This window comes from Phascolarctos cinereus, unplaced genomic scaffold (genome assembly GCF_003287225.1).
Source record: "Phascolarctos cinereus isolate Bilbo 61053 unplaced genomic scaffold, phaCin_HiC Scaffold_5;HRSCAF=322, whole genome shotgun sequence".
Classification (NCBI taxonomy): domain Eukaryota; kingdom Metazoa; phylum Chordata; class Mammalia; order Diprotodontia; family Phascolarctidae; genus Phascolarctos; species Phascolarctos cinereus.
The window spans coordinates 229,605,699-229,625,776 of record NW_027555958.1 but is presented as its reverse complement, the minus strand read 5'-3'; the positions used below and the strand labels follow the sequence as shown (position 1 = coordinate 229,625,776).

The following is a 20,078-nucleotide window of genomic DNA, read 5'->3' as shown; positions in this document are numbered from 1 at the left end:
GTTCTTGGCCCATTTTGTCCACTTGTACTCTCAGTCTAAAGTATAGTTATGGAGGGACAAGCTCTATAGGTTGTCATAATCTAGATAATTGGCATTTTTTTATCCATTTGCTTTTTCTTTGGAAGATGGTTAGGCCAAACTTTCTTGAATGGTATAAATCTTTTCCAGAAGTTCTCTGCAATGTTCAGGGCCGTTGAAAAGATATCTTCAGAGATACCTCAGTATAGATGATTTCTTTCTTTTGTACTTTGTTTTAAACCATGGGTTGAGCAATGACTATAACTTGTCCTCTATACCATCTACCCCATGTAAAAAACTAACTTATCCTTTTTTTTCATTACCAAATTTTTAAATTGTGTTACATACACATAAATGTAACAAGTAAAACATATTTATGTTTTTTACCCATGTCACAGGGAACACCCTTTTCCCACATGAAGTTCTTTAACTGGACTCATGTAGACCAGATTCGGTGCTGAAGGAGCTTGACATCGAAGACAGGGAGTTCAGGTTTTTATCTTGATCTTGTCAGTCCAGTAAGGCTAAGTTCAGTGCTAAGCACTGGAGATACAAATATGGAAAAAAAAAAAAAGATAGTCTCTTCCCTCAAGGAACTCACAACCTAATGGGGAAGACAGTACACAAAAAGCAGTTGAAAATGGGAGCAGGATGAAGATACCCAGCTAGAGAATACAATGAAGTCCAAAGGAGTGCAGTTGGGTAGGAAATGAGGCAGTGGCTGGCCTGGGCCTTCAAACTGAGGCTTTGGGAGGAGCTCCTTACTCTACCTTCCAAGGAGAAGGGACCTGGGACAGAGGGTATTAATGAGGCCTCAGTACACAGGCCAATGTGATCTTACAGGATTATGAAGTTCGTATTGATGAGAGTCCTGAGAGCACTAACTCATGCTTTTAAAAGAAATTTTAATCATGTTTTAGGATTAAGGAAAAGATAATATTGCTACTTCCTAGTTTACTTTTCTTCTTTTTTGGAGCCAGGGGTAGCTTTATGAGTGAAATTATTTATTCATACCTCTTAAGCTTTTTTACATGCCTAAATATTTCCTGATGGTTAACTTTTCTAAGTGGTGAGCATAGATTAATGCTTAAATATGAATGGAAATGTTGTTTTCCCGTATGTCTTTTTAGTTGTCTTTATCTGATTCATTGATTATAAAACATTTCATTTTTGTTAACAGGAAAATGGCAATTGGGCAGGAGCGCGTGGTTGCCCTGGTGGACATGGATTGCTTCTTTGTACAAGTGGAACAGAAGCAGAATCCACATTTGAGAAACAAACCTTGTGCAGTTGTGCAGTACAAATCATGGAGGGGTGGTGGGTATGTGTCATTACATTTTTAGCACCATCAGGTCATATTTAGAAATCTGTATTGGACTAAATAGCATAATTAAGACTGACTTCCCTGAACTGCCATAATTTAAATTTCAGCTATGATTTCTATGCCTAGAAATGTGGAATCTTAGCTATTATATGACCTTCTGATGTTTTTAATTTCTAAGTGCTCATAGAATTTTAGAGTTAGAAGAAGCCTTCTAGTCAACTTCTACCTGAACAAGAATCCTCTCTACAGCATCCCTGACAAATGGTCATCCGGTCTTCCCATTCTTCTTTTGGATAGTTCTAATCAAGCTGAAATCTGTCTCTCTGAAACTTAGTCTCTATTCTTGACCTTCTTCCTCAGACCTTGGTTGTTACCATGCTTTGTTTTACCCTCGTTCCTCCCCAACTTCTAGTTTTCTTGTCAGTCAACATGCATTTTTTAAGTGCTTGCCTGTTATATGCCTAGCACTGAACTAAATTCTAGGAATACAAATACAGGCAAAAAGAAAGAACAGTTCCTGCCCTCAAAGAGCTTACATTCTAATGGGGGAAATCAACCCTTAAAAAAGAAGCTAAGAGGGGGCAAGTTGTGTTGGGATGAGGAGGGAGGGAAGGTGCCCAACATGGGGATATGATGGAGAAGGCCAGAAGACTGCAGCCAGCTTGATGGGCAGTGAAGTACTTGTCTCACATTAGTTTTCAAAAACCTACTGGCTGTACCCCTCTACTGGTTTATGACCCTCAGTGGCTTAAAAATCTAGAAGAGATACTTTTCTGCCAGCTCCGCCATATTCCAGTGAGTCGCCAAAATGACGAACACAAAAGGAAAAAGGAGAGGGACTCGATACATGTTTTCTAGGCCCTTTTGAAAACATAGTGTTGTCCCTCTGGCTACATATGTGCGAATATACAAGAAAGGTGATATTGTAGATATCAAGGGTATGGGCACAGTTCAGCAAGGAACGCCCCACAAATGTTACCATGGCAAGACTGGACGGGTCTATAATGTTACTCAACATGCTGTAGGCATTGTTGTAAACAAACAGGTTAAGGGCAAGATTCTAGCCAAGAGAATTAATGTTCGTATTGAGCATATTAAGCATTCCAAGAGCAGAGATAGCTTCCTGAAGCCGGTAAAGGAAAATGATCAGAAGAAGAAGGAAGCCAAAGAAAAAGGCACTTGGGTTCAGCTGAAGCACCAGCCTGCTCCACCCAGAGAAGCACACTTTGTGAGAACCAATGGCAAGGAACCTGAGCTGTTGGAAGCGATCCCCTACGAATTCATGGCGTAAATGGCTGTAAAATAAAAACAATAAAAATTCTTGGGTTAAAAAAAAATCTAGAACTAGAGATAGAGTACACGATACATTGAAGGACCTGGTCCTAGTCTGACTAACATTTGTTTTCTTTATGAACTTTAGCAAGGTATACAGTCAACCAGTATGTGTATCAGCAATTGCAAATTTGGATAATACTTGAGGCGACTCTTAGGGCGTAGTAAATTACAGTGAAATAATGTCTGGAAATTGCTTTTTTTCAGCATAAGAAAGGTATTATACAGATTATTACATGTTAGGCCTTACCTAACAGTAGACTATAAGGCTATACAACTTTATTTCCCTCCTGTCATTCTTATCTCTTTGGGCTCATTGGACTGCCTTCTATATGAAAGGCATATCATATAAACATATCAATGCTATTATTTGAGTTACAGGAAAATATTTCTTTTTTTTAAAATTTTCAGGCAGTTGGGGTTAAGTGACTTGCTGAGGGTCACACAGCTAGTAAGTGTCAACTGTTTGATCTGAGGTCAGATTTGAACTCAGGTCCTTCTGACTTCAGGGCTGGTGCTCAATGCACTGCACCACCTAGCTGCCCCAGGAAAATATTTCTTTAAAAACACTCTATCTTGATTTGATTAGTAGATGATGAACACACAGGAAGCATCAGAAATATCCAATAGCATTGCAGCGTTTCATGTTTACCTTTCCATCTATACTATCATTATCTTTATTTTAGGGTACTGCTAATGCTGATTGTTATTCCCAGTATAAGTAATGTAACTGTGAAGCTTAGTGTATCATTTGCTATCTTTGTCACCTTAGGTACCTATGTGACTTGACTTCTGCTTTAGTGAACTTGTTTCAGTTTGCATCTCTTTTGTTGTTCAGTGCCATTGCTTAAAATGAGCACCACTTGCTCATCTCTGATTACAGTCTATGGTAGCCTCTCATTTTATCTAGTAAATTATTATTGTAAACGCTTCCCTTTTTTGTTGCTTGTGGTCATATAGTAACTGCCTACTCTTTTTGTCTAGAATAATTTCAGTCAGTTATGAAGCTCGTGCATTTGGAGTTACTAGGTATATGTGGGCAGATGATGCTAAGAAGCTATGTCCAGATCTTCTGCTAGCACAAGTTCATGAGACCCGAGGGAAAGCTGACCTCACCAAGTAAGGAGAAAAATTGTTTGGGATAAAGGGGAAGGGATTGGTATTAATGGTCCATGATGCCCAGAATGGGGATTTTAGTGCTATTTTGAACTGACAGTGCCTGAATGATGTCACCTTCCCAGAAACTTTGGTTTAGATTCCAGGAACTATTAACAACCATTCTAATAACCAGGTATCCTTCTCCTTTCCTTCAAACTCCTCGTTATATTTAAACTCATCACCCATTCTTTTTTTCTCTCTTATGATAGAGTAGGGATAGCACATCATCTTTGGTAAGGCATATATCTATGTTCTTTTATTGCATTGTTTTCTCAAGAACTTTGTTTTAGCAATCATCCCCTCTTTAATGAATGAATAAAACATTTATCAAGCATTTAATTCAGGCAAATCACAGTGCTAAGTGCTGTATTTACAAATAGAAAAGTGAGATCTTCCTGGGGGAGCTCACATTCTATTGAGGGAGACAACACATATGGAAGGTTTCAGCTGCAAGTTAGATGGAAAAGTCCCATGGTTCTTGGGTTGCAGCAACAAGGCGAATGGTAATGCCTTCTCTTTAATGTAATTTCCACTGATAAAATCATATCACTTTCTGATGCCAAGGGCTTTATTTTTTTGTAAAGCATTTTCAACGCTGTTGATGACTTCTTCCTTCTGGATATTCTTCTCCCTTTCCTTCAGAGACACCCCGTTCTTTTAGTTGTTTGCGTGCTTTTCTAACTCTTCCTTTTCTATTTCTTTCACTGGAATGCCTTGTTTCCTTTCCCCCTCCCCTTGCAGTCTGTTGAATTTTTATGCATCATTTAAAGCAGAGTTCAAATGTTACTTTCTCCATGAAGCATTCATTAATGCCCCCTTTTCTTTCTCCTTCCCCAGTCAGTAACACAGACACACACACTTGGTTATATGTATGTCAAATCACCCTACTAGATTCCATGAGGGCTAGGATTATGGCCTATCTAAACTTTGCATCTTGTCCTAGCACCCAGGGTAGTAGTGCCCTGCATTCTATACACAGCAAATATTTCATAAATGTTTGTTGAACTGAATTTATACATCCTCCAGTCCTTGTTACCCTTTCTTAGTCCTCTTAAGACCAGTTTCATATAATACCTATTCCATTATCTGTATAATACTTATTCTCTTATTCACAGAAGCAAAAGGAAGGACTTTGAAGATCTCGTGCAACATTCTTAGGTTGAACTATCACTAAGACTCAATTATGAGAGTTTTAACAGGACAGGCTAAGGCACTTTGACACCAAACTTTTATTCAAGATGGAAATAAACTTTTAAAGCTAAGCTATCTTTGCCTCACAATTCCCAGAAGTACACATAGGCAATATACATAGCTCCCTGAGTCAGAGCTAAAACACAATTCTAGTTTGTGTGGCCATGACCAAGACTTGTGGTTTCAGGTTTGATCTGTTTCTGGATCCATCTCTGAACCAGTACTTGATGGTCTACAAAGCTGTTTTCTCACAGCAACACCATGAAGCAGGCAATGCATGTATTTTTCCATTTTAAATTTGAAGACACTGAGACTTGGAGAAATAAATTGACTTGAGTAAGGTCATATAGCTAAAAAGTAATGGAGGCAGGAGTGGAATCCCAGCCTTCTGATCCCAAGGCCATTTTTTTGCAATCATGCCTCTTAATAAATGATGATGATGATGATGACAAACTAGCAATATAGTGCCTACTATGTGCCAGGCACTGTATTAAGTACTTTATAAATATTATTTCATTTGACCCTTACAATAGACTTGGGAGGTAAGTGCTGTCCCTAATTTGACAATTGAAGAAACTGAGAGAAACAGAGGTTGAGTGACTTGCCTAAGAGCTGGTGTCTGGTTTTAAACTCAGGTCTTCCTGACTCCAGGCCTAGCACTCTATCCACTGTACCACCTAAATGCCTATAATATGGAAGAACATGGAAGCTGTGGCATGGCCAACTCCAAGTTGAAGTTATTGAAAGAAAAACAAGCCATTTCTAACCACAGATTGTTTTGAGCTTACTAAGTAGGATAGATTGTGCTTAGACCTAAATTGTGCACCCTTGCCATGTTGTATTGAGAGGAAGCTTAAGCTTGTGTTCACATTATAATTACTTTGGCATTAAATCCTGAAACTTCATTTTTTACCAGATTTACAATGTAGTACTAGATCAAGCAATTACAAGTACAAGACAGAAAATCTTATGCATTTATGGTGTAAACCAGCTTCAGGGTCATTATGTGCCACAAACTTGTTGAGAACTGGCAATTTTAAACTGTTACATCAAAATTAGCTCGAGAACTAGTGCATTGTTGACAAAACATTCACCTGTTCTGATTCTGTTCACATTACCTGTTCTGAAAAACAATTTGTAACCATGCCCCCAAAGTTACTCAACTTTGAATACCTTTGGACCATGCTATACCACTACCCTGAAGAGATTTTTTTGAAAAAAGGACCCATATGTACAAAAATAGTTATAACACCTCTTTTTGTAGGAGTGCAGAACGAGAAATTAAGGGGGTATCCATTTATTGGGGAATGAATGCCTCAACAAATTATGGTATATGAATGGAGTAGAATGAACTATTTTATAGAAACTTGGGAAGACTTGTATGAACTGATACAGAGGGCAGATCCAGAACAGTTTATACAATAGCAACAACGTAATAAAGAAAGTCAGATTTGAAAGACTTGAAAACTCAATCAATTCAATGATGATTCCAGAGGTCTGGTGATGAAGTTAGTACCCACCTTTTGACAAAGATGGGATAGGCTCAAGATGCAGAATGAGGCTTACATTATTTAACACAGTCAATAAGGAAATTTGTTTTGTTTGACTATATTTGTTTTGTTTTGGTTTTGGTTGGGCAATGGGGGTCACACAGCTAATAAGTGTTATGTGTCTGAGGCCAGATTTGAACTCAAGTCCTCCTGACTCCAGGGTTGATGCAGATCCACTGTGCCACCTAGCTGCCCCTGACTATATTTGTTATAAGGCTTTTTTTGTGCCTTTTTCCCCTTAATGGGCGATAGCATTAAAGCACAAGAGGGGATGGAGTAGAGGAAAAAAGATGATTGAGAGATCTTTTTTTAAAATGGAGAAATAAGAACAGAAGGAAGGCCAGACAAGCGGATCAGCTTTTGAAAGCTACAAGTTGATTTTATTTTATTGTTATTCTGTTGTTTTTCAGTCATGTCTGACTCTTCGTGACCCCATTTGGAGTTTTCTTGGTAAAGATATGGGAATGTTTTGCCCTTTCCTTTTCCATCTTATTTTACAGAGGAGGAACTGAGGCAAACAGGTTAAGTGACTTGCCCAGGGTCACATAGTTAGTAAATGTCAGAGGCTGAATTTGAACTCAGGAAGATGAGTCTTTCTGACTAAAGGTTTAGTGCTCTATCTACTGCACCACCAAAACAATCTGTGCATAATAGGAATCTGTACTTTAATCTACAATTCTCTTTCTGTTCTACTATATGTGTGTGTGTGTGTGTGTGTGTGTGTGTGTGTGTGTGTGTGTATGTGTATAAAAACCATTTTATTTGGTGTTTATTGGGAATAAAATTAAAAATAGTATTTAATGGGGCAGCTAGGTGGTGCAGTGGATAGAGTACTGGCCCTGAATTCAGGAGGACCTGAGTTCAAATCCAGCCTCAGACCAAACACTTGACCCTAGCTATGTAACTTTGGGCAAGTCACTTAACCCCCATTGCCTAAAAAAAAAATTCTTTTAATTAGCTTGGGAATGGGTTGTATAACATAAAATACATGTCTGTGCTAAGATAAAAATACTACTTGTGGAAACTGCAGGGTAATCCTCTCACAGCCTGTATTGGTCAGATGCTTATTAAAATATGAAGCCTGCAGCCCAAGAGGGATACCTGGAGACAGCATGGAGAAAGTCTAGAAAGCCCAACAGAATAACTTATTGGTTGAAATGTAGGTCCTATGAGGAAGATTAGAGAATTTTGATTATTTAAATTGAAGAGATAGGTGGGTGATCTGTATAAAAATCCTGTTTTACTCTCAAAGAATTGTTATAACAATATTTACAGAAAGACCCCTAAACTTTTGAGTTTGAGCTTTAAATTCTGAGTTCATAGAGGATAACTACATTGTTCTCCTACAAAAAAGGATTACTAGAGACAAAATTTAATAGTTACCAGGTATCCTTTATTGCTTCTGAAAATAGACTAGGAAATGGCTTTTACATTCCAGCAGGAAATGTAAGCAGATAGCTAAGCAGATGGAATTTCTAACTGTTGGTTGTTATACAATGGAACGAGATACCCAAGGAAGGAAGGAAGTTATTGAACCTCATTTACTAGGAAATTTAAACATTATATTCATCTGTATTCAGATATATGATTTGGTATAGGTCAAGATCTATTTCATCTTAAAGAGTCCATGATTTCTTAACTCTTTGTTATATATTTCTTGTTATCTCTTTAATAATACATCTTTTTGAGACCCTGGAATGGTGAATCTGAATTAGAAAATGATTGTAGCTGTTTAGAGCAATAGAGTTAGAGTTCTGAGTCTTCTTTGGCCATTTAAAAAGTAAAACCTGGAAAAATTGAAATAAAAATAACTTGGTTTATTTTTTCTTAAAGGAGAAAAAATATATTTGCGATTTTTTTTTCATTACAAAGAAGAATCTATAAGGAAAAGATTCCTTTGTAAAGCTATGGTTTTTTGTTTTGCTTTTTGGTGAGGCAATCAGGGTTAAGTGACTTACCCAGGGTCACACAGCTAGTTAAATGTCAAGTGTCTGAAGCCAGATTTGAACTGGGTTTCTCTTGACTCCAAGGTTGAAGCTCTATCCACTGTGCCACCTAGCTGCCCCTAGAGCTATGTTTGTTACAGCTAGCAAATAAACAACATGTTATGTTCATGAAGATTACATGCTTTCCATATAGTAATTTTGATTTGCTTTAGGAAGGTGTGAAAAAGCACCACCTTGTGTAGTTTATTATGTCCTTTTCTGGTTTTCTTTTGTCTCCTATATTATAACCTGTTTCCAAATTTGATACCTGAGTATCCTCTTCCCATCCAAAATAATAATAATAAAATATTAACTTTTTTTATAGTTTTTTTACTCATTTGAGTGTTTTACTTGTTGCCTACTTGTAATTTCCATAAGAATCCAAGTAAGTGGATGGTGTTTATATAGTTCCATTTTATACACAAAGAAAAGAAACTTGTTTCAGTTCCTTCAGAATGCCAATGGCAGAGCCAGGAAAAGGACCAACATGCTGTCAGTACTGAGGCTCCTGGCCAACAGCCTATGATTTTTATAATCTTCAGGTACCGGGAGGCCAGTGTGGAAGTGATGAAGGTGATGTCTCGTTTTGCTGTGATTGAGCGTTCCAGCATCGATGAGGCCTACGTAGATCTAACTAGTGCTGTACAAGAGAGACTGCAAAAGCTGCAAGCGCATCCTATCACAGCAAACTCGTTGGCAAGCACCTACATCCAGGGGTTTCCCCATGGCACTAGGGACCTGGAGGGACCTGTTCAAAAAGGTACTTCTGTAACAACATATTAGTTCCTTTTCCTGCCTTTGAAATCTGCTTTCCTCAGTCATGCTGATTCTTAGGATTAATTTTACAGGTAAAGCTGCATTCATCAAACAGGAAGTAACTTTAAAAAAAATAACACTTGGAAAAGAGACTCACTTTTCCTTTCCGGGAAAGAGTAGTTACCAAGTTATTAAGAAGCCAATTTCTTTTAGATATACCTGGGGCAGCTTTTTCCCTTTTTAATTTAGTTTAGCTTGATGTCATTGTAATAGTTAGTGAAGATATTTATTTATTCTATTTCTGGGACAAAATACCTGCGATTCATACCTCCATAAGAATTTTGTGAGGATAAAATGGGGAATTTATGTGAAAGTGTTCTGATTAAATTAAAAGCATGAAATAAGGTTAGTAACAATTGTACATTTGTTTTTTGTTTTTTTAAGATAATATATTAGACTAGGGGAAGCAGGGTGACATAGTGGGCAAAACACTGGACTTGGAGCAGAAGAGACTAGTTTGACTTCTACCTCCAGCATTTACAAACTATGTGACCATTATAAGTCACTCAGCTGCTCTCAGCTTCAGTTTCCCCAAAATAATATAACATATAATAACAATTATAACAATATCTTTAGTATTTATCTCACACAGTTGTTGTGACGACTGAAGAAGATAATAGACACAAATATCTTTATAAACCTTAGAGTGTTAATGTCTGAAACTATACAGCAGGTTTCCCAACCCTGCTATAGGGCAAAGTAAATACAAGAAAAGCTTTACTGTATTTTGTCCTTGTGATGTTTCCAGGTTCTTAGTCTCAGAAAGTTCAAAGAATAAGATCTTATATTCTTAAATGTTTTTACATTAGGACTCCATTAGCTTTCCCAAAGCCTAGGATTTGGTGTCCTAAAGCCTTTCATCCTAGTTAACAAGTATTACATTCAGAACAATGTTGTGACTAGCCTTCACTCTGTCAGCAACAGGCACCATTTTTATGTTCTTAGAATACTTTTGTAACATTATTTCCACTAAGATTAGCCATTTTATTAGAAAACATTGAATATTGGATGCTTGTTGGCTCTAAATTTAGGAAACTGTCTAGACACAAATCTGTAAGGAATTATCTCCTTGAAGAAACTGTTCTGTAATTCTGTAATTGCCTTCAGAAGCTGTGCCATTGGTCTAAAGCTGACTATATAGTCAGGGAACCTCTGCCTGATTTCAGAGCAACCAATTAAATTGAACAAACAGTGGCTGAGTGCTTACTGTGTGCTAGGCATTGGGAATTTAAAAATAAACAACATATAACTTGGAAGGAAGGACATGTACACAAATAACTATGCTACAAAAGAGAGAATGTGGTATGTGCAAAAAAAGATTTCCAGTCAAAGTACTATGAAAAAGATCAACTTCAACTGCCAGCATGGAGGTGGGGACATCAGGGAAGATAGGGAAGTTCAGGAAATGCTTCATGAAGGACATGGCATCTGAGATGGGCCTTCAAGGAAGGGAGAGGCTTCAACAGATGGTGGGGTCCGGTTGGGGAAAAGTGGGTCCATTCTAGGAATAAAGGCATATCATAAGCAAAAGCATAGTGACAGAAAAAGACTGGAAAATAATAGAAGCTAGAAAGCCAGTCTGGTTTGACAAGAATATGCTATGTAACAAGGTTATATTAGCTAAGGCTAGAAAGGTGAGCTGGAGCCAGATTGTGGAGTACCCCTCTAATGCCAGGATCCACTGAAGGTTTTTTGAATAGATGAATCACATCATAGTAGTATATTAGGAAGATTACTTGGACAGCTGTGTGAAGGATGGGCTGGAGAGGGGATTGACTAGAATGTGATCAGGAAGCAAGAATAAAAATAAGGAGTTGATTTAGGGTGATTTCAGTAATTGAATGAAAAGTCAGTCAACCAATATTTTAAAGCACCTACTATGTGCTTAAACTGTTCTAAGTGCTAGGGATACAAAGAAAGGCAAAAATGGGGGATGAATGGAAAAGATAATTGTGGTAAAGTGATCATAAGATTAAAGCTCTAGAGTTGGAAGGGGGACCCAGAGGCCATCCAGTCCAATCCTCTCATTTTACATATCAGGTAACTTCGATATGGGAAGAATCGAAGGTGACTGTGTTTTGTGACTAGGAAGGTGGTAATGCCACAACAGAAATAAAGTAGTTAGGGGGAAGAAGCTTTTGGGAAAGAAAACGAGGATTTTAAGTTTTAACACGACTTTCAGGTGTTCATGGCACGTCCAGGTGGAGATAATGCAGCAGCCATTTGGAAATACAGAATTTGAGCTCTGGGGAGAGGCTGGAGTTGGAGGCAAAGATTTAGGAGTCAGTTGCAGAGAAGTGTTAACTGAAGCCATGGGAATGCACGAAATCACCAAAGGAGAAGACAGCAGAGAAAAGAAGAGAGTAGGGTCAAAAACAAAGTTTGAGGGATACTCACATTTTAAGAAATGTGAGGACTTTCTTGCTTTACTGTGTTTTAAGTATTGTTTGGTTTTGTTTTTTAATGCTAATGAGCTAATCCTCATATACATGAACCTATTGTTTTATGGCATTTGTGGTATAGAATAGAACATTTATGGTACAGAACAGAAATTAGAATTTTGTTCAGTTGTGTCCCACTCTTCATGACCACATTTGGGGTTTTCTCTGCAAAGATACCTGAATGGTTTGCCATTTCCTTCTCCATCTCATTTTAGAGATGAGGAAACTGAGGCAAACTGTGTTTCAGTGACTTGGCCAAAGTCACACAGCTATTAAGTATCTAAGGCCAGATTTGAACTCAGAAAGACTCATATTCCTGACTCTAGGCCTGGTGCTCTATCTACTACACCACCCACCTGCCCAAGAAATTACACAGGACTCAGGATTGAGAAGCAGTAACTGACCTCAGCGGTTGACACTTATACTGAAGCTTTCAGGAGTGGAGGCAAATCTGACGCTGAAACTTTTACTTACTTTTTCTGTGCTAACCCTAGCAATTCTATTCAGCTACATTACCTATGAAGCCCAACCTTGGATTTTCGTTTTTTTAAAAAGTGAATTGTTTAGTGGTAAAATAAAAGGAATATTGTATGTACTTTCTCAAAAGATTGAATTCTGAAATAAAATTTTCTCTTCTAAAAGCTTTCCAGGGCTGCTATATTGCTGGTTTCTTCTAACTATTAATATCTCATTTACTTTCTTCTTCCTGTCTTATTCATTCATTTAGCCAATAAGCATTTACTGAAGGTTATATATTATTTTACAAGCAGAGTTGAATTGTTCAACAGTAAAGTCAAAACTGAGAAGAGAGGAAGGGGAGGTCTGAGCAAGTATGGTGGGAACAAAGAGGCATGGAGTGAGTCAGGCCTGACAGGAATTCGGGTTTATGTTTAGAATGAGATATTCCGAATCAACCTAACAGTTAATAAAAGTAAATACATTGAGTCACAGTGTAGATACAGCATTGATTTGGTTAGGCACAGCTTCCTTGCTTCTGTAGTCTAACTCCTTGTAGACTGGCTTTTACCAGGAAGATACATGTGTGGTTTCACCCTCAGCCTCCTGTACCAATTAAGTCTCAAGGATGGTTTCAATACGTTTTAAGGAAAAACTAACCTAGCCTGCATTTGATTTAAGTCTTTTAAGAAAAGCCATACCACCTTATGTGGCAGCCCTAATAGATATTGCCCCTATAACGAATAAGGTAGGAGCAACCTTGTGGCTCTTGGGAGCTAAGGAGGTTGATGAACTGGGAGGCCACGGGGTATTTGAGTGGACCTCCTTAAATTAAGTCTCAAAGTATATGGGTAGCAGTTGGGTTGGGGAGTTAGAAACTTTGTGTCAGTACTAAATTCTTTAAGACAGGAGGAAATGTGACCTGGAAGGCAGTAGATTATAGTATTAGGAACCTGGATGAACTGACATAGACAGGTGTGGTGAACCTTGAATGAGGAGAGGTTGCTGAATGATGGTAGCGGTGCAGTGCAGAGCCCAGGGTATTCCAGCTCCTCAATCTGGTGCATTGTGTTTAGGTTACATGGGGAAAGGTACAGTCTGCCCTGGAGAAACTGACCCAGAGATTAACCATCTTCTGGAGAGATCCAGGTTTCTGTGAGAATTAAGAAGAATGTGAAGAGAGATCAGGCTGAAGGGCAGTTAACAATTGAGTTGAGGTTTGAGAAGGCACAAATGGAAAGAAGAAAGGGATTGGAAAGTAATAGCATTGAGCTTAATAGGAACAAGGTTCACAGAATCTCAGTGTTGGACTGGATCTTAGGAACTGTCTAGTGCAACCCATACCCAATAGGAAACCCCACTATAGCATACCTGACCAGTAATCAGCCTCTGCTTGAAGACCTTCCATGAGGAGGCACCTGTCACTTCTTGAGGCAAACCATTTCATTTCTAGATAAGCCTAATTAATTGTTAGGAAGTTTTTCCTGATATAAATGCTAAATCTGCTTCTTTGCATTTTCCACACATTGCTTCTGTCCCTGTCCTCTGGAGCCAAACAGAAGAAGCTGTAATCCCTCTTTTATATGACAACTCTTTAAATATTTGAAGACAATTATTTCTCCATTGAGGCTTCTCTTCTCCAGGCCAAATACTGTAGTTCTTTTCCCAAACATTCCTATGACACGGACCACAGGCTTTCTTCTATAGGCTGGGTGCTTGCTTTCTGACATTTTCCAGCTTATCAGTGTTCTTTCAAAACTGTGGCAGCTAGTACTCCAGATGTAGCCTAGAGAAAGGGTAGAGTGGTAGCAGCAAAGGTAATGAAGTAGTTGCCAATGCAGGAGTGAGTCCTTTGCATGCTTTCTAGATGTCATTTCGGTACTGCCTTTCTCTTTAAACTACCTACATCTAAATGACTTTAGTTAGATTTTCTTTATTCTATTCGTTCTAACTAGTATTTCCATATGTCCTGTAACTCATCCCCTTGAATTAAATGAAGTTAATTAAAATTAATTAAATCAAGTTTTGCCTCTTTAAAACTATTCATTTAGGAATGAATGTCAGGAAAGTAAACTCACCAATCTCTCCAGTGTCTTATTTGGCTTTTAAATCACTTACCTGGAACCAGGGTTGTGAACTATACCTCTAAAGGTATACAAATTGTGTTACTAGCATGAAGTTCTTGCTGTGGTTTGACTGGATTTTGAATGCTTTCTTATTGGACACATCAGATGTGAAAATAGGAGTTAGGAGGCCAGGTGAGAAATGACTTTGTTTGGAGTTGTGTTTAGAAGAGAGATACTTTATTTATGCCATTGTTCATGACAATCTACAGGTAGACTAAAGACAACATGTATTTAGCAATGGGGATTCATGGTTACATAGAGAATTCTCTTTATGTTCCATGTGTTTGGAAGTGCTTTTTTGTTTGTTTAAATTTAGAGTCAAAAATGTTCTCTCAAAAGTAAAGATGTGCCCTGCTTGGAAAGAACAGGAGGGGGTGACTGTTCCGAATACCTTAAATAGAGCTTTTTTCTCACCTGATTCTTCAGTCTTTTCAGAAGCTCTTCAAGCTAAGTTAAACCCATACCTTGAGTCTGGTTTACCTACCCAAGAGGTTATGTAGGCACAAAATTTTTCAAATGCCAGGGCCATTTCAGGTACACTCCTAGTCGGAGGTTCCTGGAATAGGAGCAAAGTGCAAATCTGTCAGTACCTCATGCTTTCTATCTTTATGGAAATCTGAGTATCTTTTACTCTAGCAAACTGGCCTGTGACTGTAGCACGTCTGCACTAATGGCTTTTCCTTTTAGGATAGTTAGGAGGGACATTGATTTGGGGTTGAGCATATTTTATTTGTTTTGATATCCTTTCATTCCTTTCTCAGACGAAATACGAGAGCAGGGAGTAATCCAGTGGCTTGAGTCTCTTCCTTTTGATGACTCCAGCTCTCCAGACCTGCAGCTCACTGTGGGAGCAGTGATTGTGGAGGAAATGAGAGCGGCTATAGAGAGGCATACCGGTTTTCAGTGCTCAGCTGGGATTTCACACAACAAGGTGATGGTTAAGGATAGAGGGGGATTTCAAAGAGAAATATAGGTGTCTTTGTGAAATTTTGTGAAACAAGAATGGTAGGAGCATTTAGGTAATTATGAACATGTGACATCACATTGGCCCAAATATGGGCAGCACTTTCCCCCTAAACCTGACTTGTATAAAATCCAAGTATAGTTGATGTTTTTCAATCTATATCTATTTTCCTCCTTTTAAAGAAACCTGTTTTTGCAATGGTAGCTTATATTCAGAGGCTGCATATATTTGACCATTATAGATGTTTGAAAATAGATTCCTTGTTTGCTTCCCTATTGAAACCTCAATATAAGCCTCAGGATATCCCCAGCATGCTAACAAACAGAACCAAATAAACTCATATTTTCAGGAAAAAGGGGAGACTATTGCTTGACGTGTAAAAGTTTGGCATGTTAACTTTATTTTTTCTGGCTATAGATACCTATTGCCTCCTTGTATTATAATGTTCTCATGTGTATTCTGTGCTTCACTTTCCCTCCCTATTTTCCAATACAACCAATAAGAGACATGTGTACAATAAAATCTTAAGCATTCAGACCAAATTGAGGGTATGCTAATCTGATTTAAGGAAAGAGTATAAATTATAGATGTTTTTTTAAATGTTTTTATTAAATTTATCTACATATAGTAATTCAGATGAGGCTAACAAAATATTGCCTAATGTAAATCCTTTGAATATTTGCTTAAATAAATGTAAATAGTAGTTTTCACTTAGCAGTCCATCCTTGGAAAATTTAAGTAGTCCCTTTGAAATGTCATTTGTATCATTAATTTGTTATACTTTAAGAAGAAAAGGTTGATAAGGAGCATGCACATACCAGCCTCTGGCTGAATTAATCACAAATTATAAATTGGTATAGTCTGAATTGATGACATGATGCTGCATAAATGAAGCATTTGGCTTACAGAGACATGAAACCAAGTAAATGGCTAGCTAATAATGTGACTAGAGCCTTATGGGCCTGGCTCGTTTCAGCAGTGAGCTGTGAAACTTTTACTTATCAAGACAAGGCTATACTAATAATACCTTAGTTTCTTTCTACACTTTCTCTTCTTGACAGACCTATAAAAGTGGGAATATTTCAAGGAAAAGATTGGCAGAATTATGGAGGAGGATTTGGAGAAAGCTGAAGGTGGAAGAAATGTGGGAATAGTGAGAGTGATGAGAGCTCTGTCATTTTTTCCACTGGGGATATTGTGAGATACAAGGGTTTAGAGATGTCTTGAGTTTCTGGTTTTGTTTTTGTTTGTAATCTGGAAACTATTAAGCTATGGCTACACACAGCCATAATGTTTTTGCATTCACTAGCATTTTGTGAGGGTGAGATTGACAGTAATGAGATTTCTCTGCTGTTTCCATGCTTCAGGTCCTGGCAAAACTGGCCTGTGGAATAAACAAACCCAACCGCCAGACTCTGGTGTCACATGGATCTGTCCCAGAACTCTTCAGTCATCTGCCTATCGGTAAAATGTAAGTATTTAGGGAGCAGCTTGCTTTTTATTCAAACAGTCGTGAAAATAGGCTGGAGTTCTACCTTGCCTTTTTTTGTTTTTGTAAGTCTATAGCCTATGGAAAATAGGTTACAGGAAAGGTAGGGGAGATGGAAGGAAAGTTTCAAAAGCAAACACATTTGACTGAATGTTCATTCAATTCTAGGTTCTCCATGGTAATAGGACAAAGAATACTATAGATAATTGAAATCATCAGTTAGCCTAAACTTTCTTCCTTCTCACTACACTTTTTGCCAAAATCTGTTACTAGGTTACAAAATAAGAATTTCATTTCCTTTCTTGCATTTTTTGTAAATTATTTTTTAATTAATAAGCATATTGTTTTCCTCCCATTCTTGTCCCCCAGAAAAGAAAAAAGAAAAACAAAACTCTTGTAACTCTTACAGAATCACAAGCAAAACAAATTCTCGTGTTGGCCATTTCCCAAAATGTGTCATTCTTCATATTTAGTCTATCATCTCTCTATCAGAAGGTGGATAGCATTCTTTATCTTTGGCCCTCTGAAACCATCGTTGATCATTGGGTTAATCAGAGTTCATAAGTCTTTCAAAATTATGTATTTTTACAATGTCATTATAGTCTAAGTTGTTTTCCTGGTTCTGCTCACTTCACTGAATCAGTTCATGCAAATCTTCCCCAGTTTTTCTGAAATTAGCCCCTTCATCCTTTCTTATGGAACAAAAGTATTCTATTACATTCATTTGTTCAGCTGTTCTGCAGTTGATGATCACCCATCTACGTTTTAGTTAAAGTACTCCTGGTTATTGAAATATCTCAGAATTTACTTTCAGAAGTAAAAATTAAAATCAAAACATAATTTATAATTGAGTGTCTGTCTATTCAGTGTTAAGAGGTACAAGACATAATGTACAAGACATATTCCTTAACTTCAAAAAGTTCACCCTGAAGATCTACACACAACAAGTTGAATAAGTAGAAGATTTAATTAATTAAAGACAAGGCAATTAATGATTAATTGCAGAATTAACAGTTACTGTTATAGGAATTCAGAATAGGGAAAGGTCCTTTCAACCTGAGGTGGTCAGGAAAGGTGATAGAAGAGGTTGAATTTTAGCTAGTTATTAAACAATAAGATTTGGACAGGAGGAGATGACTGAAGAAGATGTTCTAGGTAAGTGAAATGAGAGGATTCAAATCCTGCTTCAGACATTCACTAGCTGTGTTACCCTGGGCTTACCTGTGTTGCCCTGAACTTCCTTTAGGTTTGTTTCCTTGTCTGTAAAAACGAAGGAGTTGGTCTCTTCTAGCTCTAAATCTATTCTCCCCATAATGCCACTGACCCTAACTATGATTTTTTTTTTTGCTTTTTTTGAGGGAGGCAGTCAGGGTTAAGTGACTTGCCCAGGGTCACATAGCTAGTAAGTGTCAAGTGTCTGAGGACAGATTTGAACTCAAGTCCTCCTGACTCCAAGGCCAGAGCTCTATCCACTGCGCCACTTAGCTGCCCCAAGTATGATATCCTTTTGTCTGCTAACCAGTCTCAACCTTATTCTGAGTAATCTTTGTATTCCGTTTCCTTCTTTTGGCAGCCGTAGTCTTGGAGGAAAGCTGGGAGCTTCTGTTATTGATACCCTAGGAGTGGAGTATATGGGTGAGCTAACCCAGTTCACTGAACTCCAGCTCCAGAGTCACTTTGGAGAAAAGAATGGGTAAGCAGTTTATTTTATAGTTGAGTAATTTCCTTATGGTGATGCTAATTTCCTTTCCTTGACTTAGGGAAATGGGCCAAGGGCTAGAGTTTACCTTCAACTTTTGTCCTCCTTTCTCTTCATTAGATCCTGGCTGTATGCCATGTGCAGAGGGATTGAACATGATCCAGTAAAACCCAGGCAATTACCCAACACCATTGGCTGTAGTAAGAATTTCCCAGGGAAAACAGCCCTGGCTACTCAGGAACAGGTAGGCAGACATCCTCAGGCAGAAAATGCCATTTTTACAGGGATTTGAAGTGGGGTTTTTATTGATTATTTAGTCAGGAACTTCATTGCGCTAAGTAAACTACAGGATTGCAGAATATGAAGGAAATAGATGTTCCTTCCAGAACTTGAAAATTGTTAAGCTGAATTTTAAGTTTACATTCATTTTTTTCTGCCCCAAAATAAATGAAACGAACTTGATTAGAATTCTAAATGGAATTTTTCATTTTTGAAGTTGAAAATTGATAGCCCTAAGAAATTTTGTGCTAAGTTTCACAGGAGTGTGATGTGCCTGAAATCCACTGGATAGTATGTCAGGAGCACCTAGAAAGTTGCTTAGTTGGGGCAGCTAAGTGGCGCAGTGGATAGAGCACCCACCCTGAAGTCAGGAGGACCTGAGTTCAAATCCGGCCTCAGACCAAACACTTGACACTTACTAGCTGTGTGACCCTGAGCAAGTCACTTAACCCCAATTGTCTAAAAATTTAAAAAAAAACATACTAGAGATCTAGAAATTGTCTTAGCATAAACTAAAATAGTATTGATTAGTGATAAAGAGTTGAATTAGTGATCCTTGGGATATTTCCTGTGTTTGTGCAGTTGAAGGCCTGAACAAGTCTTGGGCTAAGTCCCGTGATGGAAGTGTACTGTTGTTACTCATGAGATCTTGAATCCCAAATGCTCCTGTTACAGGTACAGTGGTGGCTACTACAGTTAGCCCAGGAGCTAGAAGAGAGACTGACCAAGGATCGAAACGACGTAAGGAACATTTTCTTCTTTCTATCTGTATTAGGGGTTTGGGGACATTCTAGGAAGCTTGTTTTTGAAACAGAAATGTTGAATCTAGAACCTTGCTGAATGTTTTCCAGGTTCAGAAGCAGCACTGTTATGCTCTTATTCCTCCCTTCCCCCCATGCACCATTATCTTTAAGACGTGCCTATTAAAGGTCAAAGCCTCTTTCATATGTCAGAGTGGCCCTCTCACAGAGCCCATCAAATATAGTGTCTGTTGTGTCTTTTCCTCATACCTCTGCTGTAACCCTGAATACCCTGAGAAGTAATCTTAGGATATGGACATTAGTCTTAAAAAACTGTTGATGGGAAAGGAGTAGGAAGCACTGGAGTTAGATTAGATATGAAAAATAGTAGACCATCACTATTTCTTTTGCCCTGTGAAAAGAGACCTGGACTGAGTCAGGAGACCTGGGTTCTAGTTCCACCTCTGCTTCTGTGTGTCTTTGGACAGGTTGGTCCCCAAACCTCAGTTC

General features: G+C 38.1%; 1 protein-coding gene and 1 pseudogene across 4 annotated transcripts in view; both read left to right on the top strand.

The window, feature by feature from the left end:
• POLH (DNA polymerase eta) overlaps positions 1-20,078 on the top strand; it is a 39,976-nt gene that overhangs the window by 10,510 nt on the left and 9,388 nt on the right. For 3 of the 4 annotated variants that reach the window (XM_020976785.2, XM_020976786.2, XM_078155340.1), the window contains exons 3-10: positions 1,199-1,339; positions 3,659-3,793; positions 9,101-9,318; positions 15,159-15,328; positions 16,729-16,832; positions 18,424-18,543; positions 18,670-18,793; positions 19,504-19,569. In XM_020976785.2, coding sequence (XP_020832444.1) covers positions 1,203-1,339; positions 3,659-3,793; positions 9,101-9,318; positions 15,159-15,328; positions 16,729-16,832; positions 18,424-18,543; positions 18,670-18,793; positions 19,504-19,569 — 1,074 coding nt within the window. In that variant the 5' untranslated portion in view covers positions 1,199-1,202. Of the gene's footprint in view, positions 1-1,198; positions 1,340-3,658; positions 3,794-9,100; positions 9,319-15,158; positions 15,329-16,728; positions 16,833-18,423; positions 18,544-18,669; positions 18,794-19,503; positions 19,570-20,078 lie in introns of those variants that run through there. The other variant, XM_078155339.1, reaches the window with a different exon arrangement.
• Positions 2,136-2,648, top strand: LOC110201272 (large ribosomal subunit protein eL21 pseudogene; annotated as a pseudogene).